General features: G+C 57.9%; 1 protein-coding gene across 2 annotated transcripts in view; it reads right to left on the bottom strand.

The window, feature by feature from the left end:
* DOCK1 (dedicator of cytokinesis 1) overlaps positions 1–25,681 on the bottom strand; it is a 345,843-nt gene that overhangs the window by 113,524 nt on the left and 206,638 nt on the right. For both annotated transcript variants that reach the window (XM_045853767.1, XM_045853768.1), the window contains exons 28-29: positions 7,750–7,851; positions 986–1,080 (exon numbers count right to left, since the gene is read on the bottom strand). In XM_045853767.1, the coding sequence (XP_045709723.1) occupies positions 986–1,080; positions 7,750–7,851 (197 nt within the window). The remainder of the gene's footprint in view (positions 1–985; positions 1,081–7,749; positions 7,852–25,681) is intronic.

Here is a 25,681-nt window from a genome sequence, read left to right as displayed (position 1 = left end):
TGACAGAGGCCAACCCCCCGACAGGCTGCATGATTCCCGACAGCACACGTGCAAAACGGCACAGCTGCACAGATGAGGGTGAAACGAGCGGTCGCCAGGGGTCGGGGAGGGTGAGGCGGCGGGGACAGGAGGGCCAGTTCTAAGTGGGCGGTGAGGGGCCCGCAGGGGGACGGAAACGGCCCGGGGCCTCTCCGTGACGGGTCCGAGAACGAGCAACACGTGTAAAACCGGGGACAGTGCGTGAGGTCCGGGGACTGTGTCGGCGTCACCTCCTGGTCGTGGCCCGGTGCTGCCGTTCTGCAATGGGGTTGTCACTGTGGGAACAGACAGAAGACGCGCACAGCCCCCTCTCCCCGTCACTTCTCGTACCCTGACCGCCCGCGGCTCTCCGGTGACCTCCGGCACAAGTGCGGTGAGAAAGGAGGAAGCGAGAGGCAAACAGCAATTTCTTCTTGAAACTGCAGGTGGCTCAGAACACGGCGATCGGCGCTGGCGCCCGCGGAAATGAAAAAAGCCGGCGGCTGGGAAATCCCCCAGCAGCCCTCCCAGGGAGATGACAAACACCGGTTTAATATTTAATAACTGTGAGGAAAACGCTCGCGAGTCCTTTGAAGCTGAACTGTGGGAAATGCAAACCCCTTCCGGAAACCTAGCAGGGAGCCCGGGGTCGCTCGGGCCAGCACACATGTGTGGTTCAAGCTGGACGGCCAGTGGGTGGGGGCGCGCGGGAGCTCTGAACAAGGGCTCGGGGGGGTCATGTTCAGGTTCGCCTTCCTCCAGGGGGCAGAGCCCACGTTTTCAGTGCCAGACCCCACACCCGGCGTGAGAGACCACCCAATGGCCAGGCCTGTTTGTCCAAGAAACTACGTGCCTGACAGAGGGGGGGCACGTGTCCTTTGGGGAGAGTCCGCGGTCACCGGCGACACCGCCGCACCCCGTCCCTCCCCGGCGCGGCCCGGGGCAGCGCGGGGCTCGCCGTACTCACTTGTTCTGCATCATGTTCATGATCACCCAGTCAGACGGGTACACGTTCTTCCCGATGAGGTTCTTGAACATGATGAATGTTTCCATCAGGAAGTCCTGAAACGAAACCACACGTTGGGACAGCCCACCGAGGACAAGGGGGAAACCAACCCTGCCCCCGGATGCCTAGACGATGGAGGACCCTGCTTTGGTCAGCTCAGTGGGAGCTTCTGGAGCGGTGATGAGGACGCGTCCCGCGAGTGCGGTGGGTGACTCCCGCCTTCCGGTCTGCCGGGGCCCCTCCCGCCTCGGAGAACTTTCCCCAGGATGCCTTTCCAAACAAAGACAGGCCCTGGGCCTGTCTTTCTAATATTCATAGAGAATTAAGTCCCTGGCTGGCGTAGCTCAGTGGATTGAGCGTGGGCTGCGAACCAAAGCATCGCAGGTTCGATTCCCAGTCAGGGCACATGCCTGGGTTGCAGGCCACGGCCCCCAGCAACTGCACAGTGATGTTTCTCTCTCGAGCGCGCGCTCTCTCTCTCTCTCTCTCCCTCCCTTCTCTCTCTAAAAATAAATAAATAAAATCTTAAAAAAAAAGAATTAAGTCCCCAAACATTACAAATATGTATCCACACACTTCCTGCTTACAGACCCTATCCAGTTGAACATGGGGCTTTATCATCCATTCCTTTTTCTCATAGAATTTAGCAAATGAAAGGCTCAAAGAGGAAGTCCCGCCCATCGGCACAGACCCCACCGCCCGGAGCCCCGGAGTGCAGGCCAGCACTGCCAGACTCTCCCTACGGTGGGACACCCCCCTGAGCTACTCGGCTGGGCCTCTGCCGCCTCGCTGGCGGCCCCCTGCCCCGCACAGGGCGGCACGCCGCGGTCCCACCCGGCCCCCACACCAGGACTGTATCTGGCATGGCAAAGGGGCCCCTGTGTCCCGGGTGCTCTGCCGTGCTGCGCCTGTTGGACTGAGGAGAACGCCTGGAATCCCACGGCGCGGCTCTCGTCCCGAGCTAACCCGAACCACGCGAGCGGCTGCCCGCAGGAGCACGCCTCCCGTGAGCCCCCCCCCCCCCAGAGCAGCGAGGCCGCGGGCCGGGAGCGCCGGAGAAGAACGAGCACCCAGCTCTCATTTATGTAATCGACTGCATCACAATTAGGTGCAGTGCCTGCGGAGACCGGGGCGGCGCGCGGAATTTCAATAGCGCAGAAAGCCGTTCCCGGCACGGGGCTCCGAGGACTTCCTGCCAAGGGGCGCAGGTGAGACGCGATGGCTCCAGCGAGCTCGGTCTGGGGTGAAGACGCCTTCTCGGCGACCTCGGTCCCCGCGCCCGGCCCCTCCCCCCACATAAACACGCGGGGAGCAACTGGGACCAGCACCCCGTGAAGGAGCCCTGAGGGCCCCCCGGCACAGTCAAGGCGGAAAGCCAGCCTGGAGTCCAGACTCTGCGCGCACAGCTCTGCCTCCCAGGCCTTCGCGCCGCAGCGCGCCGGGCGCCCCGGCGCAACCACGGGCTTCTCGCCCCGGCTCACTATCCGCGTGCCTAGCTCCCCGCTTAAGTTCCCCACTTTGTCAAGAGTTTCACATTTTAATGATCAGTTTGCATATCTCGCCGGCTGAGTGCTGTAATTTAGTCACATCTCAATTTGCATGAAATTGCTGGCTTTCTTGCTGATCGCTCCTCAAAGCCTAATAATTGAGACGCGGGGTCTGGTGTTTATTATTCCGGAAGAGGAGCTGATTCCCCCAGCTCCTGTGTTTTTTTTTCCTTCCCCGGGCGGCGCGGCCCCGCGCCTCATCAGTATGGCTCAGCCGTGGGGAGCGGCGCTCTGCCGAACCAACGGGACGCCGCGCACTGCGGGGAGAGGAGGCTCTGCGAGGCTTCCTCCCCGGGCTGCGTAATTCGCCCCGGCCGCGGGCACGGCCCCCACCCCCGCACTCGCCTGGAACGGCGCACGCGGCTGACAAGCCACAAGGCGCTGGCATCTCCGCGTCGACCCGGGAGGAGGGGGCCAGCAGGAGAGGCTCGGGGGAAGTTGTCGTTCTTCAGCATCACGCCGCTCCTGTTGCATTTCCTGGTTTGATCCCTGAGAGCACGCGCCACATGCTAAGCGGGTTGCCCTGACAACAGCCGTCAGGGTGTCCTGCACACCCACCTGCTTCTGTCCATGCCTCTCCCCACCAACTTGAGGAAACGGTCATCCTCTCTGGCCTCAATTTCCAGAGGGGACTCCTCGCCCCTCTACCTATGTCCACTCTTGCCCCTCTTGGTCCCTCCCTGTCCCCCGGAGGGACCTCTGCACACCTCGTCAAGGCGGCCGCACTTCCCTAAACTCCCACGTGACCCGCGTGGCCAGAGGCTTCCCAGCGTTGTTCGCAGGACGGAGGGACGTGACTCTCAGGAGCAGGGAGTCCCCGCTCCGCTACGTCACTCTCAGACACGGACCCCCATGCACGGGTGCTGACCCCGTCAGGTGGCGGACCGCCGGGGGCAGAGGACCTGCCGACTTCCTGTGGACGCCAGCACGCCGCCCGAGGGGACGCGACCATCGCCGCAGGGCAAGCCCGTTCACGACGCGACGACTGGCAGCTGCTCCTTTCAGCCAAGGGGTCGGCCCGTCCTCATCGCCAGTGGCGGGCGGCTCGGTGTCTTTGCCCGTCGCTGGACACAGCCAGGAGGGGCTCTCACAGAAGGGTGGCCCGATTTTTAGACGCGGCTTCCTGTTCCCAGCACATGCAGAGGACGGGGCAACCCTCCGGAAGATGTTCCAAGGCAGCACCCCGAAATCAGGAACGGGGGACGGGCTGCAAAACCGCCAGCGCGGTGTCTTCCGAACGCGTAAAACGCGCTGTCTTGAGAGGGAGGAAAACGAGGTGACGGACTTGTTCCGGAAGGAGGGAGACGAGAGGCGCCACAAGCAACGCCGTGACCGAGGCCGGACCGAGGCCGGACCGGGCGCTGCTTCGGGAAGCCCCGACGGAAAGACGAGGACAACTGGGGAGTGCGGACACACGGGTGTGTCTGGGAGGAGGGCGGGCTCCTGGGGCTCTGGAAGGGCCGAGGGCGGGGTCTTCAGGCTTGAGAGACGTCTGCTGAGCCGCTCGGGGGAGGCCCGCCGCTCACCCGCTCAGGGGCTGGGCTGTGCGGACACAGAGACGCCCCGAGGCAGCCAGTCGGGTGAGGGGCTTGCAGCTGGGGGCTCGGGCGGGGGGTGCGGCCTGTCCTTTCGGCCGTCCCCATGTTGGTGGCCGTCCGTGATGAATACGTAGGGGGCGGAGAGCAAGGAGAACCGGAGAACCGCCACGAGGCCCACCACTGCGTCGATGCTGACACCGTGGTTCGGACAGCAGGGGTGGCCAACGTGCCATCCTTTTGCACGCTGCGGCTGTTAGGAGACAGTGGGCCAAGGCCACGCGGACCTCTCTGTGTTGCTTTGTACAACCGCACGTGCCTGCAGTTCTCCAAAGAGTTTACTCCAAGAGTAAATGCTCAGAAATAACTTTAAAACAATGACAGGAGAAACAGCAGTGACCGGCACGCACCGTTGAGGACTGGCAGGTGAAGGGCACAGAGCTGCTCAGTGCCACCTGCGGGGTCCAGAGGCATGGACGCCACCGCCCCTCTCCAGGGCGAACCCGGGGTGCTCACTGCGCCCCCCCGCCCCGGCTGGCTCTTCCCTCCTCTTCCTCAATATTCCACAGTCCCCTCCTTTGCAAAGAAGGCTCCCTGGCCCCCGGACGCAGTGTGGTCTGGCTACTTCCCAGGGCCCTTCCTTCGCAGCACGGGCGGCCTGGGTAAGCTGGAAGCGGTCCTGCATCGCCGTGCAGGGGTCCGCCGGACCGCGGGGCCAGCGAGCCAGGCCCGCTGGCCGGCCGCCCCCCAGCACGCCCTCTGCCGCGCGGACACCGTCGGCGTTGCGTCCTGAGCTCCCCGCGGGAGGAGTCCGCAACCACGGACGCCCCGCCCAGCGTGCAGAGCCCGGTTCACAGCTTCCTTTACCAGGAGATGGTCACGAGGCACGAAAGAACAGGTGTCTGCCCAAGGCTCCTCCTCCCACTCCCGAGGGACTCTCCCCGGGCCGCACGTCGCCCTCGGGTGGCCGTCTCCGTGGGACTCAGGGCTCTCTAAGACCAGGGGCGCCACAGCAGGGCGTCTCCGAGGCCAGGACAGTCAGCGACGAGCTCTGTCACTCACCGCTTCCCGGGTGCGGAGGGCACCCCGGGCCCCCCCAGTCCAGGCTGGCGGGGGTGGACGAGGTGGGAAAGCATGGGTGGGCCTGGTGGGACCGGGGCGGTGCCCGGGAGCGGTTCTCGGAAGGGGTGGGACGGAGGCCGCGCCAGGCCAGGAGGGCGCTGCAGACAGAGGGACCCGGGAGGCCCCGCCTGACGCAGCGTTCCCGGAAGACCCACAGTGGACAGAGTGGGGGTGGGGAGGCCACGGGGGCAGGCAAACGGCACGGGTGCGTGTGGCCCCCCACAAGTCCGCAGGGGAGGTGACAGGGCCAGCGGCAGCCAGTCCTGTCAGCCTTCCACTGTCCTTCATCCTACCGTCCCTTGGCCAGCAAGAACTCCTTCTGCCTACAGCGTCCTTGTGTGTGTCACTCAACAGACACTTCTTAAGGGCCCCTTGGCGGGAATTGGGACCAGTGGCAAGCCAGCACCGTCCCCTGGAAGGCGCAGAGCCCTCCCCACCGCCTCCTGTCTCGCCCTGGAATTTCTGAACGTGCTCTCCCCTCCCGTTCCTGGCTCTGAGCCCGGGCACCCGAGGACGAGCACCCCGTCGTCCTCCCCAGAGCGGCGGCTGCAGCGCAGAGGGGTTCCAGCTCCCGGGACCCCTCCCCCGGAGGCGAGGGCTCGGAGCCACAGCCGCCTGTTCGCCCTCGTTTCCGGGTCAGTTTCCCGGCCTCGGGCTGCGCCCCAGACGCTCACTGTCTTCAGAGGCCAAGAGGGACAGCTCTGCGGCACGTGACTTCGGTGTTGGTGACGATGGCCTTTCCGGGCGGGGATGACTCAGCCACCCGAGAAAGGGCTGGACTGGAAACCCCGAGGCACCGCGGGTCGCAAGGACGCAGCCGGAGACCCCGGCCGAGGCCCGTTCGCAGCTGGAACCTGAACCACCTTCCAGCGACGCGACACAGAACCATCTTCCCTTCTGCGGCCGGTCGTCGTCGTCGGAGGAGACCGTCAAACGCTCTCTGTGAATGGTCAGTGGCAGGGAACCCGTTGTACAAGGGTTCTGACAGACTCACAGCAACAAAAAGGGTTTGCCATCCTCGCGGTGTGAATTTGCCATATCCAAACCACAAATGTCATTTGGTTACGGAGATCCAATTGCCTGCAAATAATTGATTTTCGGAATCGCTGTGTCGGAGGGAAAACGCTGCCCGGGAGATCAGGACACAGCCTGTAGGAAGCGCCGCTCCTCGGCCCTGCGCAGGCAGGGAAGGCTCCGGACCCGCCGGCAAAGCCCCGCCCTCTCCAAGCACCGGTCTGCCCCGTCGCCCTGCGCGCCCCTGTCCCGAGTGCCAGCTCCTCGTGGGGACCCGAGGTCTTTAACCCTTCGCAGGCGTGGGTTCTGATCGTGTGATCAGCCCTGGGATTTCCGGGTGTCCTTCTGCCAACGGCGCCATGCAGCCTGGAACTGCACACGCGGGTTCGGCCACAGCTCTGCTCGGACCGGCGCGGGGCTGAGGGGTCCTGGGAGGTTTCCGCGGCGGCTTTACGTGGCACACACACCAAACAGGATGTCGGTCACCAGATCCATCCAAGTGTGACACGTATTATATGGATGGGCATACCCCTACTCGAAGTGGCCCATGTTTAAAACACACTGACCCCAGATACACAAATACACGCCCATCCCTGTTCCTGACTTTTGTTTAAGAAAAGCTTCTGTGATTTTAAGGTAGAGACCCATTTTGGTTTTCTTTAGAAACGTAAATATAAAAACACCCCATAGGAATACATTGTGGTGACAATTAATAAGGTAATTTTTTTCTTACAAGTAACCCTTCAGAACAAAATCATAAAATGCAGTCTCCTCTTCCCAGCCCTCAGTAAGACGGGTGGGAAGGGCCACCCAGCCTGTTGTGGGGACCCTGGGAGCCTCTGCATTCGACAGGGGCCTCGGACACAGAGCCCGTGTCACCAGACACCAGACTTCAGGTCGTCCTCGAAATGGCATCTCTGCCCACAAGTCTGGCCACCGCTTTGTGGGGGACACCTGGTGTGATGGCAGGGGGCAGGAGGGGGTGGCTCCTGAGTGACCAGCTCCCTGCCAGCACGATTCTCTTGCCCAGGGGTGTTAGGGGTGTTACTGGGGACACTCGGGACTTAGGTGGACAGGTGCGTGTGACGAGCTTCCGAGTCCACGGCGCATTGGTGACGCAGAGCGGTTTAAGGCCGCAAGGGCCGTACGCCTTCTGCCGTGGAAGGCCGGCCCCCTCGCAGAGCGGTCAACGGGAGGCTCTCCACGGCGCCGCCCCCCCACCTGCAAGGGCCCGAAGCACAGGAGGAGATTCCGACCGGGCAGGACGGAGGTCTCTCCAGGTTTGCACCCGGGGTCACGCCCCTCTTGGCCACGAGAAGCGAGTCTGCACGTCTGTGCCCCTACCGTGGACACAGCTTAGTGTGGGCTGGGCACACGGCCTCTCCGGCCCACGGCAGGCCAGGCCCGTGTGAAACCATCCCCAGAACGGAAGTGTCGACCCAGGGGTCTGGCCTGCACCGCGGGCCCTGAAACACAGCCGAGGGGAAGGTGCCAGCGTCACACTCACCACCACGTCGGTCCTCATTTTCCCGAAAGTCTTGATCAGATGGGCGTAATGATAGTCCTCCATCTGCCGCAGGATAGCGGTCATACAAGCCACGAAGTTCCCCTGTAAACGAATCGGAAGGACAATTAGGCGGGGTGTGAACAAACTCAGGAAAAGCTGCTGCCGACCAGGAGTCCGGGCGGGAAGCTGGCGGCGGGAAGCCACGACATCCGTCACCCCGCCGGCCAGCCTCCCAGTCTCCCTTGCACCCTCCCTCCTTCTCTCCACTGCACTCAGCGAAGTGCCTCCTGACCCAGGGTCGTCCGGGCCGGTGAAACCGGCTTCAGGTATTTCTGTGTCCCACATGCAAAAAGCAAAGACAGGGTTGAAATCCCTTCCACCTACATCATGAAAAGGTGCTGCCTTTGTTGCCGGCCAAATGTGTGTGAGCCCTTCCCCCAGCGCCCCCAGCACAGAGAGGCCGTTTCTCCCTCGGAAACCTGCCTGCGCCCCCCTGGGCCACTGCGGAGGCCGACACCCCGACGCCTCAGTAAATGATGGCCAAGTCCTCTTAACAAGAAGAGTGGGAGACGCGTCGCGTGTGAAGTGGGGGATGGGGATCCCTCCCAGCGGACGGAGCCGGGAGGGGAGGGAAACAGGAGGGAAAGCAAGCTGACACATAGAGTCAAGGCTGGAAGAGGGGCTGATGCAGTTAGCGGATGGGGGCGGCCGGCACGTGCGTGGCCGAGTGTGCACACCTTTGCATGTGTACGCGTGCAGATCGGTGTCAGTGTCAGTGTGCACATGTCTGTGCATGCATGTCTCTGTGTGCAGGTGTGTGTGTGTCTGTGTGTGCAAGACTGCACGAGTGTTTCTGTGTGTGCAGGCGTGTGCATGTGCACAGGACCGTGTGTGTGCGCAGGCCTGTGTGCCCGTGTGCACACCTGTGACTCTGCGTATGTGCGTGCACGTCTGTGTGTGTGTGCACTGAAGGGGTCCGTCTGACTGGTGGGCAGGCGGCTGGCCAGTCCTGCTGCCACTGACCGCAACGTATCGCTTTTGGGGTCATGGCTAACAACATCTTAAAAGCTTCCTCGCCCTTCCTTACTTCCCCCTAAATCAACGGCTTTTTAAGAAACAGCACGTACATCGCCTCTCACGAAGCCAGGACAAATATGGTAAAATTACAGGATGAGACACACTCCCCCCAGATGTGCCCCCAATTTCGCCCTGTTAACTGAGTTCCCACATTGCATTCTTTTACGAACTCTACTTTTACAAGCAATAGATTTCAATGCCTAAACGTCTTTTGTATTAATCCGAAATTCACTCTCTGTAGTGGAATGTCGAAGTCCAATATTGTTCCAAGTCCTTTCACAGCTGCAGGGCGCCTGCGGGCTTCCAGACGGGCCCTCAAAGGGCGCATTACGTAACCCGAACCAACACGGTAGCGGCGACACGGCGCCTTCCATCGGCCCCGGAGTGTGAAGTGGCAAAATGCCCGTCTCTGAACACAAACTTTTGGGATAGATGAGCACTGGGCGTCCCGTTGAGTTCCAGAGTCGCCAGCTGCGCATCTTCGTTGTGCTACCAGGGGCCACCCTTTGGGTCACAGTCTTCACGACACGGCACGTGGCATGGTGACAAGGAGGCCGCCAGGACCCTGGCCCTTGGTCACACCCGACTCCCTCCCCCGGCCCCGTCCGACGGGCGGCGGGCCCGAGCTGATGGGCGGCCGCTCCCCTCCGGATGGGCAGAAGGCAAGAAGGCGGTGCTCTGCAGCTGAGCTCATTTCTTTCCCCCACGGCCAGCTGCACGCTTCGATTCCGAGGGGGCTGAGGCCCGCAGGGGATGGGGGCCCCTCACGTGCACGGCTGCAGTCACAGGAAGCGTGGGAAGAGGAAGAGGAAGAGGGAAGGCCATCACAGACCATGCCCGCCTTCCATGCAGACAGAGCCAGCTGAGCCCCGGACTCTGCCCCACCCCGCCCCCACCGCCACCCCGAGAGGAGCCTTTCCGGAGCACGAAGAGGCCAGCAGGGGCCCCGGCGACCTGGCAGAGGCGCACCCTCATCCTCTGCGGGTCACAGGAACCAAACAACGGAGACTGACACACCAGAGTCCCCAGGGCATGAGGCCAGCTCTGTCTAATCAGGAGCAATGTACCCGAAGTGCTGACCTGGACATGTCCGGTTCAAAGTAGAACGGCGAGACCTCAGAGCAGCCGGGAGAGCGCCGAGGGTGTGGGCGCTGAGCGACGTTAATGAGCAGGTCCGGCCCTTCAGGAGCCTGGGCGACTCGGACACGCTCAGTGTGGGGAGCACACTGCCGAGGAAAACCCAAACCCTCAGGCCCGGCACAGGGTGGGGAAGCTGACGCGGTGCAGGAAGTGAAAACCTAAAGACAACGGAGCAACTTCCATAACGCAAGTCCCGGCAGCTGGTAAACGGCCAGCCGGGCGCCCGAGGGCTCCTCAGTGGACAGGGAGGGGCTCGCGGAGGTGCTCCCGGGGGCAGAGGACACGGAGACAGGGCCTGGCGCGGGTCAGAGGTCGAAAGGCCAGGCGGCACAAATGTGCTATTCACTTAACCTAAGGGAAATTTCCAGAAGTGATGGGTCTTGCAATTTCAGCTCTTTTCTAACCTGAAGCTTTGAACCCCACTAGGAAAGGGGTGACATGTCCAATAAAATTCACAGAAATGCAACCCACCCCACCCCATTCCTCTGGAATGGAGTCCAACCATGGTGCTCAGTATTTTTATAGTGAAAACATTTTTAGAGAGAAACACATGAAACCTCACTGCTCCCACGAACCCACGGTGGGCTTTCGAGGGCAGTGAACACGACAGCGACGGAGGCTGTTTTGAAACCAGTTACACCCTAGAAACAGAAACGGGGAGAACGGTGAAAAGAAAGGTTTATGCTGCAGGCTCAGAAAAAAATCACCGTTCTGTGCTTCGTAATGATTTCTTTGAAGCACATTTAGAAGTCAAATGAAGCCATTACTTCAAACAACGGGTAGGATAGCAGCTTGGTGGCGGGGGAGGGCCCGGAATTCCCCCTGGGACCAGAGCCGGGGGACCAGGGTCCGGCCCCAGGGCTGAGCAAAACCGAGTAACTGGAAGTAAGACATGTTCCTTAAGACTTCAAAGCGATGCGAAACGGGGACAGAGAAGGCAGGGCACGGCTGCAGAAGATTTAAAATTCAGGACATAGAATGCCCAATAAACAAAAAAATGTGAACGTCGTTAGTAATCCAAGATGAAAATGATGGATCGCTCATCGCTTGCCGAAAGAGCAGAGATGTATTTAAGCGATGAGAATGCCGGCGAGGGTGCAGGGGTGGGCGCGCTCGCACGCCGCTGGTGGGAGCAGAGATTGCTATAACCTTTTTAAAGTGATTTAGCAATCCGTTTGAAAAGTCTGGGAAAAATACTCGGTGATTCTTCTTGGAACAAGCCACCGACGGTAGTAATTCAACATCGGAAACGTCACGCCCGGAGCCGTCCGCCGCATCACCGAACACCTATAAATGTGCAGCGGCCAGAGGCCGTGCGAACGGAGGGCTGTTTTGTGGGGTCGCGAGGGTCAACACTGAAGCGTGGTGCCGCCTGACCCTCGGCTGAACACGGGAAAACAGGGAGGTCCCCGACACTGCACGGGACGCGCATCTCCTCAGTGTGCGTGCGGTTTCCCTGGAGCTCACGCTGAACTGGCTGCCTCGTGGTTTTGGTCTGGTACATCAGGCCACCATGCCACAGTGCGATGCTGAAGTATCATGCGAACGTTAAAACACTGAATACCGACCATGAGATATTTTCCTAACACGAGAAAACACTAGAAGAACAGAACTGGAGATAGATAGATAGACAGACAGACAGACAGACAGACAAGAGACGAGGTCTGTCCGGAAAAAGCCCAGCCATTGCTAATATAATGAGAACAGTTTGTGCGACATCGATGTCACCTGGCAGCCAAGGAGCGTGGACTGGAATGCACATGCGTGAACAATGACCACCTCACTGTACTGGTCAGTGGGGGTGGGAGATGCCGTTCAGTGAGTGTGTGTACCGTGTGGCCATTGCATTCAAAGTGACTGAGCGAGTAGGGCCATAAATCTACATCGAATTTTGCATTAGGCTTGAACATCCCTCCATAGAAACTATTCGGATGACTCAGAAGGTCGCAGCTATGGGCAGCTGGTGATTGGCAGCTTCGTCATGACAACGCCCCCGCTCATGCATCACGTCTCGTGCAGAGATTTTTGGCGAAACATCAAATCACCCGGGTGACTCAGCCCCGCTACAGCCCAGATCTGGTGCCCTTTGACTCCTGGCTTTTCCCGAAACTAAAATCACTTTGGAAAGCAGAGAGATTTCAGACTGCCGATGAGCTTCAGCCAAGTAGGACGGGGCAGCAGATGGAGACTGGGAGAACTGGGTGCGGTCCCAAGGCGCCTGCTTTGAAGGGGACTGAGGCGTCATTGTCCTGTGCACAGTGTCTCTCCTATCCTGTATCTTCTTCAATAAATGTTTTTACTCTTCAAATTACATGGCTGGGCACCTCCTGGACGAACCTGGCAGGTACACATAGGTGTAAAAGCAGGCAGGCATATGACTTGGTGAGTCCTGAAGGACCCCCACGTGGGCCGACGCCGTGCAGCGACACTCTGAGAACCGGAACACGGGACACAGGACAAGGGAACGGGGGTGAAGCTCGTGCCCGCCACCGACAGGTGGACGTGACTAGAAACAAGTGCACGCACAGCCGAGTGCGTGGCACCCGGGAGACGAACACCCCAGAGGGCACGAGGCTTCCTGCCCCCCGGCGGTGACGTGTCTCGGGGCCTGTCGCTGCGCTGGCGTGGGCGCTCCTCGTGCCGCTCCTTCAGTGCGTGGCTCCGCACGGGACGCACGACAAAGGCCGAATCGGGGTCTGCCGTTAAAACTGAGGTTCTTGGAAAAACAAGCGTTCACTCCTTCGTCCGAACTCACTGAGTCCGCCCCAGAAAAAACTCCGCGGTGACACTGAGAACTGGGCTGTGTCCCTTTTCCTGGTTAAAGATGAATTCAGCCCCATGATTCAGCCTCTATCCAAGGTACGGTTGATTTTTGCACATTTGATTTCCGGAATACTGTGATGCCTTATTTTATAAAGGACCATAATGACTTTAAAATGTCTGTAAAAATAAACTACAAGGAATTAAAAACGGTATGGGCTGGTCACCTACACTACTGTCATCTGTTAGCTTTTTCCAGCTCCGAGCAACACAATTAAACCTAAAATTTAAATTGAGTGTTTGGCTGAGTTCATGGAGTACTAGTATCTTCTGTCACTGCACACACTGCAGGGGGAGAAACCTAGCTGTAAAACAAAATCAATTACGAATTTACAGCGGCAGCAACTGGAGGGGGACATTTATGGGCTGAACCCACGGAAAGGGCACGCTTGTGTCTCAGCACACCCACAACAGTTACGTGGTGCGTAGCCAGTGCAATAAATTAAACACACATTCCCATTTGTTATGAAAATAAAAATAGAATGCAATCAAACTTTATACACAAATTACATGCACAATTATACTTTATGGTATAATGAGGAATGTGTACTTTATACACGAGTCTTTCATATGATTCATTGGTAGCTAACACAAGTCAGCGTAAAGCAGAAATTTTTACACTTATTTCCATAAACTCAGTAAAATCAGATAATATTAGAGCCTTAGAGAGTTTCTGAACTTCAAAGTATTCTCCCACAGTATATAGCGTCTTTAAATAGACTGTGATAGAAACAAGAATAGTTCAATACTAATAAAACTCACGACTGAAGGGCGGGTCAACAGGCTACACATTTTAAACAAATGACTTCTGCCCGTGGAGGACGTCACTGCCACCCGGGCTGCAGACTGGAGTGGAAACTCCTTATGGAATGGAGTGAAACCCCTCTATTGGCACCATAAAGGCACGCTGTCCTCACCATCGTCCACACTGGCGGGATGGGCTGGTGAAGAGGAACCGTGTCACCTAACAGGGGCTAAAACTGAATTAGCGAATCAGAAAGAAGATATTTTGAAACAGGAGATTACTCTGCAACGGAAGCCGAGGTGATCTCAGTTATAAGGTATTATACTCAGGAAACACTTGCACACGGATACAGGTATATGTAGTGTGTGCGTACCTGCCGGCCAGTACGCACTGCCAAGCGTTGAACCTCGTCTGCTTATGACTCGGTGAGCTATCGGGGGCTCCTCGCCCACCTCGTCTCCCCCTACCACAGCCTTGAGGAAACCAAGGGTTCCCGAGTCCGAGGAAATAAAGTCAAGTGGAAAACACCAGAAGAAACAGAGGGGATTAGGCCAAAATTATGCGGAGGGCCACACACGAGAAACTTGCCACAGTGGACAGGGTGCAGAGCGTGGGGTCCCCAGAGGAGGCAGGTCGGAGGGTGACTAGACATACCCCCCCACCAGCAGGACAAGGCCCAGGGAGCCGGGGACACGCCCCCCTCGCACACCTGCGGGACCCAGTCACCTCGAACAGGCACCTCGGGGTGCGTGACGACCCCCTGCCAGGCGTGGGACAGCTGTGACCGTCCGAGTATCACCATGAACAGTGGGCTCTAACACAACGCGTTAAAATACAAAATCCCGAGTCTAAGCGGACAGAGGGGTGAAACGTGCAGACGAAGGAGAGAGCTGCTGAGAGCGCGCACGGCTCTCTACTCGTGTGCCGGGCGCAGGCAGCCGGCCCCGTTACGCTACGGTCACGTCGCGTCTGAACTCACTCCCAGGACCTTCTGGAAATGGCAGCAGCTGCAGTGACAAAGGTGGGGGGGGGGGGGCGGGCGCTGATGCCCGAGGGGCGCGGGGGTCTTTTCTGAAGGAACAGAACTAGTTTAAATCTTACTTTCAGTGGTGGGGGCACAACTGCGTGTATCTGTCAAATTCAGAACTAAAACGTATGGGTTTTTTTCTAGAGCATCTTAAAAATACAGACAGGGAAGGAAACGGAAAAGTCACGAGCGCCCCTCCGCAGGCTCTGCGGCGAACGCCGGCATTGCAGCGGATTGCTGCTTCTCGCTCTCCCGCACCGCGCCGAGACGGACCGCTTTTAATAAAAGTGGGATCATCCTCTAATCGCCGCCGCTTTCCCACGCGCGCGTTACGTGGGAGCGCTGTCCTCCGGCGTCACATTTGTGCTGAGGATCCGCGCCGGCGTGTTCTTGCCCGTGAACTTTAAAACCCCGTTACTGAGCTTAAAGCACGCCGCGCTGGAATTTAAATGGAGATTCCGCGGGGTGCGTACAGGAACTAGGAGGCCTGCGCCAGGGGCCCTGTTGTTTTACCCCTGACGTGCAGTCGGGCTCCGTGCGACCGAGTCTGTTTCCGTGCCTTCCCGGCGGGCTCCGAGGTTTTCCTCCTCTGGGTTGCAAATAGCTCTTGTACCGTTGTCCCTATTGGGGTGACCGTTCCCCCCGCCCAATGACTTAAGACTCTCCTATACCGTTATTTACATATTTGGGAAGACGGCTGAATTTGACGTGCGCATTGTGCCACTGAACGTACAGAACCCTGTTCTCCCCCCGCCCCAACAGTTTTGGCTACTTGGGAGGGGGAAGGGCCCTAAATGAGCAGAAACAACACCCATCAGTAAGTCTGTGCTGTCCTCGCTCGTCACGCCGGTCCCAGTTCCGTCCTCAGACTGTTGGTGGGTCGCCACCGAGACGATGTCAGGTCGGGATGAGGACCCCAGGTGTCTGTGTCTCCTCCGCGGCCTCGGTGGGGGGCGCGCCTCTCGGGCCCCATCTTCATCTTGTGCACCGTGTCTCAGCGAGACCTGCGGCCCCGAACACGCGGAGGCGCACGGCACGCTGACGGGACGCGCTCATCGGCGGATGTGATGCCACCTGACCGCCACCTAGCGCATCTGTCAGGTCACATGGCTACCGCCCCCTTTCTGCGGGGAGGACTCTTACGACCGAGTCTGCCGGATACTGGTTTCAGACAGACTTCACGCAAGGAACACTGTCAAAGATGCTGGGATAACCACGGCGCCAGGAAGGTACCAGATTTACCGCGGGGATTACTTCGTGAGTTACAGAAACGTCTAGCCGCTGTGCTGTGCCTTCAAACTAACGTGACATTGAGTGTCAGCTGCAACGGGGAAAAAGAAGATTGAGTTCACGCATCAGCGCTGAGGAGGCGTGACTAACCTGGAGATCAGCCACCCCGAAACACGCGAAGCTACACAAATAATGGGCATTATGACAAAGTGAGCTTTACTGTTAAAGAACGGAGGGATCAAGAATAAAATTACCGGTAAGTATCAAAAGAGCATGCAGGGCTGCTTTTAAAATTTTACTGATAGGATAAGAATAGCACTTCCCCCCAAAAAACATATATAAGGAGGGAAAGCTGTAATAAAACAAAACTTAGAAGAGCAGCATTTTTTGTAAGTCTCATTCCCCGGGAGGCAACGGGAGCCACATTAATTATTCACTTCAGCAGCCTTTCCCAGAGGGCGCGCCGTGACCGGGCACGCCCTCAAAGCCCTCGGGGAGCCCCCATCCTGCTGTCGGGGTGCACGGGCAGGGAGCCGCCGGCCCCTCCCTGTGCCCATAGCGCCCCTTGTTTGAGGTGAGGCAAGTTGGTGCGGCTAGGAGAGCCCCTGCCCCCTGGGGCCAGGTCGCATCACACGCTTGCTCGGTCAGCACGCCTGTCGAGATGTCCGCACCCCGTTTTGCAAAAACAAAACGAAGAGAACAACCCTCTTGTACGGCCGCTGGTTGAGAAAAAAAATCATTCGGGGGAATATTACTCAAAATCCACAGCGATTTACCCAGAGTCACATCAACGTCATTCGTATTTCTACACAGACATAATAAAAACACTAGAGGAAGCCACCCCACTAATCTTATCGAAATTTAGACCTGCGTTTGGTGGTTTCCAGAGGACTGAGCGCTGGTCGCGACGGCGGCCATGGCCATTTTAATTAAGGAGCACACAACACTGGTTTATGGAGATCAATCTCCTCGAGCAAAATTAATATATTTCAGAGATTACTTCTTTCGCGTCTGACAATCACGGACATTTGCGGTTCCTCGCCTCGCACCCGAAGTTACACGGGGAAGCGTCGCCCGCCAAATCGGATCCCCGCTACCTGAACCCCGAGCTCCCGTCGCCAGCCGCGCAGACAAGATGCAAATGGGAAGCCACGCTGCAACAGATGTTCGGTCGAGATAATTTACTTTTTTTTATTAATCTCACTTAGACGAGACGGAACAGCGCGCAGCGGAAGGTAAACCCACAAAGTGGCACTGTAATGACTAATTTTAATTACGTTCCAGAATCACGACGCGTTTGCAAAATTGAGTCTGTTTTTCACATGTTAATCATCTGGCTGCGCTGCGCAGTGAAAAGTTTGCGGAGTGTGACGCTCCGGGCTCCCGGCGAGGGGCAAAAAGAAGACCCCAGGGCTGTTCAGGCTCAGAAACCTCAATGCGACGTGAGAATTCTGGTAAAAAGAAATTATTGGGGATACAACCATGATCAGAAATAAAGAGCAGAGTCTCAGAACGAAACCGGACACAAGTCTGGGCCCTCCAGGGCCCTCCCTGAGTGGTCCCCAAGGTCTCCCCAGTGCCACCCATCACGGGCGGAAGTAGCCCCCGCTGCAAACTCCCACGTGGAAGGCTAGACCCCAGAACCTCGGAGCGGGGCTGTGTTTGGAGACGGGGTCTCTGAAGGGGTGACTGGCGTGAGACGAGGTCACGGGGGTGGGACCTCATGCAATCTGACCGCCGTCCTTATAAGAAGAGGACACACCCAAAGACACACGCAGAGAAAGGGCAGGGGAGGACACGCCCCCTGCAAGGCCCAGGAGAGTGACCTCAGACAAACCCAGTACTGCCAACGCCTTGATCTTGGGCCTGACCTCAAGAACTTGGGGCAGGTGAGTGTCTGGGTTTTGGCTGCTCGCTCTGCAGCCTTGCGTCTGAGCGGCCCCGGGAACCCGAGGCAGCCCCGTCTCCCTCCGGGTCCAAACACACCCTCCCCAGGGCCCTAGGGCGTGCCCAGCACGGAGGGAGGGACCCCGTGGGCTCCTGGGAACCAATGAGCTGCAGGACCCGGCTCCCGGCACTTGCCTGTCCTCGCTCAGCGACATCTGACCCTTCATCAGAAGCTAAGAAATAATTGGGAGGCAGGGAGACGCAGCTCAGTGTTCTTCGCCTCCCAGCTCCTGTATCTTTTGTGTGACCATTCCACCCGCAGATTAAACGCCACTCTGGCGCGCGGTCCGGGACGGCGGGTCGATGAGGCGGGCAGGGGAAGCCGCCTGTGAGGGCGACCGCAGGACTCCCCCAGCTCCGGGGTCCACCCCCAAAGGAGCGCATGCTGTGAGCGACTTCTCACGGATGATAGGTTTTAATTGGCTTTCTACCTGCCTGCCCTTGCGCACACAGGCAATTCCTTTCCTGGCAGCTGCCCGGTGAAAGAGTGAGAAGGATGCCTTCGGAGCAATTTATAATCAGCTTCTGAGCTCCGTGTCCCGCCGTCGGACCTCAGAGGCTCCCTCCCCGTTCAGACAGGGCTGGGGGGACCCTGCCTTTGGGGGCGGGGCCACAGGGGACGCAGCCCTGGGCGAGCACAGGACAGGGTCGGCTGCGCGATGTCTTCGGGACCCGGAGGAAAGGACGGATCGGAGGGAATGGTGGCTTCGCAGACCAGAGGCGAGCGTGGGCAGCCCCGTCTGGCCGGCCCCGGCCTCCGCCACACCCACTCCACGGGGTTCTTCCTGTCCTCGCCCGCGAGACACGCGAGGATAACAAAGATGTCGCGCCGGCGCTTAGAAAACGCAGTTACAAGGGGCCTGCTAACCAACAAATTGCATTTCTTGTTCTTCCCATCAATTACTTTTTATATTTTTGACACATAATCATGTCTGACTTTCAAACCTCTCTAATTCGTGTTTGCTGGCAGAGAGAAGAAAGTGGCGGGAGATGTGCGTTTCAGGCTATAGTTTGTAAAAACAGATTTTATGTATATATATACACACACATATGTACTTATAGATATTTATATATGTATGCATGCATGTATCTATTGATACATGTACGCATCATTTCTTATTCAAAAATATATTATAAAAGTATATACAGGGGTTTTTCTGACACCTGCTTCTAGTTTAATGGTTACATACGACTTCCTCTTTCTAGTCCAACACCCCCGCTAATGCATTCAGGTTCATTAAAGTATAGTCTTCAACGTACGCTTTAGGTTCAAAGAATTTTTATTATATTCACTCTCCCTTGCCCTTTCCCGAAACTCCAGCGGCAAATTGTCAGATATTCTTCTATTTGAAATTATTTATTCCAAATAAGTTAAACCATGGTAAAATATAGGTATGCATTTTAAAACATGAGTATTTCTTAATAGTCTTCCTCGATCCTAAAAAAAATATGCTCCAAAGTAGTCTTAGGATTTAATTAAAACAGAATATCTTTTCGTATTAAATAATTAATGGCTCACACAGAAACTGATTTTCCCAGGCACAGAAAGTAAATACATAAATTTTTAAGGAGTATGTAGGCCCAAAGCATGGTTATAAACACCCAAGAAAACATCAACATTCTACCGTATTTTGCTGTGTATAGCGCACACTTTTTTACCCAAATAGGGAAAAACAAAGGCGCTTGTTATGCATGGATAGTACTAATGCCATATCTGTATAAATGCTTTAAACTCTTTCAGTTATGCTCATGCATTAAAAGTATAACTCTTTAAAATTCTTGTATCGAAAAAATTATTAAATTCCTTATAATACAAAAAAAACAAGCATCTATATATAAATAAATTCAAAACTGAATTTAAAAAATTGAAACGGAAGATTTTTTTCCCCCCTGAAAGTTTGGGCAAACAGATGGGTGTGTATCACACACGGGACCGCACGGTACACGGCGGAATCCATTTGCTGTGAGTCTCCCCGAGACGCTGATGAGAGAAGATACAGAACACAGACCCCAGCCCTCGGCGGAGTTCTGGGGGCTGCGGTGTCCCGTCCCCCCGTCTCACTCAACAGTGAGTGATTCACCCCTTCACCACGGGGTGGGCAATCAACAGCCCCCCCCACCCAGTCAGGTCAAACTTCCTGTTTCCTCTGCCCGCAGGAGAGAGGGCGGAGCTAAAGGGGGAGTTAAAGAGAAGGGAGCGGAGCCGTTAAAAGTGCCACCGCTCTGGACGGACAAACGGCCCCCAAAGGTGCTGAGCGTCCCTTCATCGCCCGCGTCTCCACGGGCTCTGCGAAGCGGTGACATCGCTGTCCCGCCACAATAGGCGGGAACTGAAGGTGTATTAGCAACGTGGAATTATTGGGCTCAGAGTTAAACAATAGCATGTCGTTACATCAAAGGGCGTTAAAAGATCATTTGGATAGGACGAATTGATTTTTCAGCTTTCCAGACACACACTCTGAGAGTTACTCTGCGTTGGCGTGCCTTCCCAGACCTTCCAAAACATCCTCCTAAGATGCCCACCTGTGTTGTGGCAGGTTTTTCACACACCGTTAGCGCGGAGAACCCAGCGTCTTCACCAACTCGGGGCGGCTCTCGGGGCTGAGTGCCGAGCTGTGACTGGTGTGCCGCGGTGGTGGCGGGCGCTCGCGCTGGGGCACCCCGGGGCGCCGGCTGTGGGGTCCCGGCCACTGTACGGGGTGTCTAAACGACTGTAACTTCTACAGCTCATTTTCTGAAAACTACGGGAAGCGCCGGAACACCAACGAGAGGGGGCTGCTATCCAGGGAAACTGTAAAATGCATCTACCAAGGAAACGTGTTTCTCCTGCAAGCACGTCTGAGAAGAAAGACGGAGCAAGAAGAACCGTGCGGGAGGCGGCCCGCCACCACCCTTCGGGGTCCGTCCCGATGCCGACCCCACTCCGATTTCCGTGCCTCTGAAACTCAGATACGGCAGAAGAACTTGTGTTTGGAAAGAGACATTTAGACACCACTGACGCAGGTATTTGTGGGCATGCTCAGTACGTCCGCAGTCCCTGCGAGCTCACCAGGGAAGAAGGGCGAGGGGGCTGCTGTGGGCGGGGTTCCAGGAGGGGCAGGCGCCCTTCGCAGATGCCAGGGGGACTACGTGCGCAGAGGTGACTCGGCAAGCCAGGGACACCTGCACTTCTCAGAGGGCCACTTGCAAGCACAGAGCATGAATAAAAATGAAAGCTGGAACCACCAGCACGTACAATACCTGACATCCGCCCCCTCTCTGTGCCGCTCCCGGATGCTCGGGGACAGCGTGTCCCTCCCTGCACCCGCGTCTAAGGTCTCTGAGGACAGACACCCCGAGACGCTGTTAGAACCGCCTGTCCCGGTCAGAACTCCTTCCAAGGGCGGGCGGTCTCTGGGGATCGCCCACGGCAGCAGCGCTCCGTGACCCACGGGTGCCGCCCTCCGCGGGCGCCTCCGCTCTGCCGCTCTTCCGGACAGAAACGCTGGATGTCAGGAGACGCAGAATGTCCCCCCAGATGGTGGGCTTCAATCTCTCTCCTCGGAACAAACAGCGCTGAGCTCTGCATCAAACCATGGGAACAACTGGAGAAAACCCAGTGCACCCGGGTCTCACAGGAGGGGCCGCCATTTCCAGACAGGGGCTGGGCTGTCCCTCACCCTGCTGCCCCAGGAGGGGCCGGTTGGCTGTGCCAGAAGGCCTGCTGGAAGCTGGGACTTGCAGGAGAGGCCGAAGCCACAAGGTCCTTCTATGTCACGGCGATGCCTGAATGAAAGGCACATTGGACCTGGAGAGTCACAGGCGTTTGGGACACCCCCGTTTTCGACCATAGCGTGTTATGAGCCCCAGAGCAGCAAGTGTGCGGACGAAAGCAGCTCACACTGCAGGGACGCCGAGAGGGGGGCCGGGGTGGCGGGTGTGGGCGTAACGTGCACAGGCGGCTGTCTCAGCCGATTCGACAGAGGATCGGACCACGATGCGCCCACGCCTTTCCCTGGAGCGGAGCACGGGCGGGCACCGGGGCCTTCCCACAGGACCTGTCTCCGTCGGCTGGGCGGCGAGGCAACAGACCCTTGTCCTCTCCCGGCCTGGAGGCTGGACGTCCGACGCCAAGGTGTGGGCAGGGCCGGTTTCTCCCGAGGCCGCTCTCCTCGGCTTGCGGCGGCTGCGGGTGCGCGCCCCCGGCGCCCCTTCCCCTCTTCTGACAGGGACGCAGTCGCCACGGCGAATGAGGCCCACCCTCCCCCGCCCCCTCCTGGCCCCACATGACCTCGTCACCCCTACAAACCCGATCTGGAAATGCGGCCCCAGTCCGAGGCGCCCGTCTCAGTGTGTGGACTCCAGGAGAAGACACAGTTGAGTTCACGAGAGGACCAGAGTTCTTTCCTCTTTCCTCTTGTCCAGTGCGGGTCCTGCCACTGGAACACCAGCTCACCTTTGCCTCCTGAACCACACCCACGACGAACTGTCTGCAATTTCCCGTGTCCGTCCCCTCGAAGAGCGTGGCGACACGGGGGAAGCGGCCCGAACTATAAAATTCTCCTCGATGTCGACCATCTCCCCCTGTGTCTGCCTGGCTTTTCCACGGCTTGTTGAAAATAAAACATTTTCTGATGCGGTGTAACCAACCTAACTGCGACAGGGACAGATGGCCTAGCAGGTTCGGAAACGTGGACCGGCGGCTCTCAGCAAGCACACGCCTGAAGTGGACGCCGCCCAGCAGCGGAGCCCTGGCCCGGGCACGTGGAGCTCGGGGCGGGGCCGGAGGGCAGCCTCTGCCCGTGGAGCCTGCCGGACACGCGAGGGCACGGAAGACTGCCTGTTGGGGAGGGGCTCAGGAACACGCAGAAGAGAGTACCTCCCCCGAACAGGTGAACAGGAAGTCGAAGGAAAACAAGACGTACCCCTTAGAGGTGGGAGGGAGGCGGAATTCCCCGGCCCCCAGGGTCCCTGTCTTTCCCCGGAATCCGCCCCCCGCCCCTGTGACTGACCCGGCACCTCCGGCTGCTCAGGGGTCCCCACCTGTGACCAGCTCTGGGCTCAGCCCCACAGAGCCTCCTTCCCCCAGAAGCCAGGGTTTCCGGACACAACGCAGGACGCCCTGTCAAGCTGTACTTTCAGATGAAAAGCAAGTAACCTGCAATGCACGCCCGTGTCAGTCTCTGGGACACACTTACCTGTCCTCAGTGCTTATCTGAAATTCCCACCAGACCGGGCACCCCCGAGCGCTGGCCCGCGGCCCTCCCTGCCGCTGGCTCGAGTCCGCTCACCGTGGAAGCTGCCTGGGCACCGGCCCCGCCAGGGCCACCCAGCTCTCTGGGCCTCGTCCTGCTCCGTGTCCAGCCACCCCAGCCACCCCGGCCACCCCAGGAAAATCATTCCTCTAGGTCAAACAAAGCGTTACGACTTGACGATTCCACTTTGAGCCGAAGGTACTTATCTGGCTCTACTATTGCAGATACAAGAAGGAAATTAGCCGATTCTACTCAGACGCAACGATATGTTCAATCGTGCAGCCTCACTCACGGCGTGTTAAGTCAAATTATGTTTCTGTTTCTGTAAAGGAGATCCCCATTCGAGTATTTTCATGAAGATTCCCTTCGGTTAACAAGAGCACTTTTATTTCACAGCTTTCACGTGTCATGAGAATATTTCCCACGTGGCGGTCCCCCCCCAGACACGTGTGCCCGGACACCCCCAAGCGCACAGAGAGCACGCTCGTGTTCCGTGTGCGAGGGCGCACGGGCGGGCGCCGTCTCGGACGCCTGTAGGTTGGCCTCACGTGCCCGAGAGTGACTTCGGCACTATTTCCATGAGGGTCTTCAGACAGATCAGGAACTGTTAAGTGGACTTAGATTTTATTAACTGACAGTGTTTGTAAAATATCTTTGCCTTTTTTGTTTTTTTTGGAGCTGCAGGAGCTGCAGGAGCTGCAGGCCTCCGGGCAAAGCCCAGGACACCCGGCGGACGGCTAGGGAGCACAGTAGGCTCTTGTCATCGCCGCTTCCAGCAAGTCAGCATTTTGTCCTTTCAGGAGAATCACAACCGACACGCAGTGTAACTAATAAAACAAAACCCAGCGTGGCACTGCTTAAACCGCTTACACTAGGCAGCCTCACAGAAATGATGTGCAGAATCCAATTAAGAGACCAGTTTTCATCCCCTGAAGCTGGAAATGAAGGACAACGTAGTGTTACGAACGGTGCGAGAGGAGGGGGTTAGGTGGTGTCTCACTCATTAGCAGGCGCGGCCCTGGGGTCCACCGCTGCTCCCTGCTCCAGCTGCCCGCACCTGTTCCTCCGCCCCCCGCGACACGTGCCCTCCGTGAGGACGAGGACCTGGGCGACAGGTACAGCACGAAGGGCACGTGGCAGTCGCCTGCTGACGATGGCGAACAAGGGCCCCCTCTGACCGTCCCTTCTAGCCACCTGCTGGACAGAAGAGAGGTGACGACGGCCAGTGTGCACCTGTCGTCGGCCTTGACCAGACCTGAGCTGTAGGGTAAACCCCGAGAGAACCCCAGACGCTGCCCCCTGCCACGGACGCGGCGATGGAGAGAGCAGGACGCGGCTGGCGCCTGGGGGGCTGCAGCCGGGGGTGGAGCTGCGCTCCCTCCCAGCGAGTACAAGGCAGTCCTCTCTGAACGCTCCCCTCCCCCCCTCCCCCCGACTCTGTCTGAAAAGTCAAGCCTTCCACGAACGGGTACCTGAGTCCGACCAGAGTGCCGAGCATGCCGTTCCGGCACCGGGCAAGAATTTGGGGCAACACACAGAGCGGAATCCCATCACCAGGAAAGACCTGCTTTGCATGAGTCCGGGTCTGGGTGTTCGCGACAGGCCGGGGCATCTCAGTGGGTGACGGGAGGGCCTGGGAGACGTCACCAAGAGGACAAGCGATGGAGACCCAACATGCCGACGGAGCGCAGGAGCCTGGCCGTTTCCTGACGCCCGCAAATGGCTCCAATCCGAGCACCACGCTGCGTACAGACATCACGGGAAACGGCGCCGATACGCAAGCCAGCACTGGAATGTTTGCTGAAGTACAGGCGGCATTTCACTTTCAGTGGATAAACGTGTGCCTTCCACCTGTTTCCCTGTTTTGCTCGCTGCGTCCCCCCAGGTGACATACTCCGTGTGCCTTCAAGATGCTTCCGTGCAGGAACATGGCGCGCGGGCAGGGGCCCTGGGGAGCGAGCCCCCAGGGAGAGGCGCCCCAGCCAGAAAGATGCTCCACGCAGAGCTCCTGATCCCTGGAGGGAGCCCCAGGACCTCGCAGTATAGCAGCGTCAAGAAAAACAGGGAACAGTCCCTGGCGCATACAATGTACAATTCAAAGGCGACGTCAGGAGGTCGGGGAGGAAGCGCCTGTCCTGGGCAGTGAGCCCTGAGCCGCCCGGAGGAGTGCAGGGGAGACCAGCGGCAAAAACCACGGAAGGGCCAAGGTCACAGCGGTGCGCAGAAGGTCAAGTTTTGTGCAGGGCGAGTAGCTCGGAGCACGAGGAGTGAAACAAACAAAGAAACAAACACACACAAAGGGAGAGACAACAGGACAGAGACAGCAAAGCGCTCCGAGAGCTCAGAGAAGGATTTAAGGTCGTGTCCCAGGCAGGACAGTGTTATTGTTGTTTTTATTAAAAAAAAAAAACATGGTTTGGTAGCAGAATTCCATTTATTTCAAATATACTGAAATACAGGGAAATTACTTCATCTCCAAGTAGCATCTTATTCATGTGTAAATTTGGGGTTATTATTTCTGTCCTCGAGTCTTGTTGTGAAAATGTCTGATACTCAGTGGACGGTCACCATGTCCTTTCTGTCTGTCTGGCGGCCACCAGGAAGAGGAGACCGAGGGCCCACGAGAGGCCCGGGGGTGCGGGCTGTCTGGAGGCAGTGGCCGTGGGCACTGGGGGGCTGCTGGGGACCCCAGGATGGGCGGCTCCCCCAATG

This window comes from Phyllostomus hastatus, unplaced genomic scaffold (assembly GCF_019186645.2).
Source record: "Phyllostomus hastatus isolate PE091 unplaced genomic scaffold, TTU_PhHast_1.1 phas_scaffold_1066, whole genome shotgun sequence".
NCBI classification, from domain to species: domain Eukaryota; kingdom Metazoa; phylum Chordata; class Mammalia; order Chiroptera; family Phyllostomidae; genus Phyllostomus; species Phyllostomus hastatus.
This window is presented reverse-complemented; position numbering and strand designations above follow the sequence as displayed.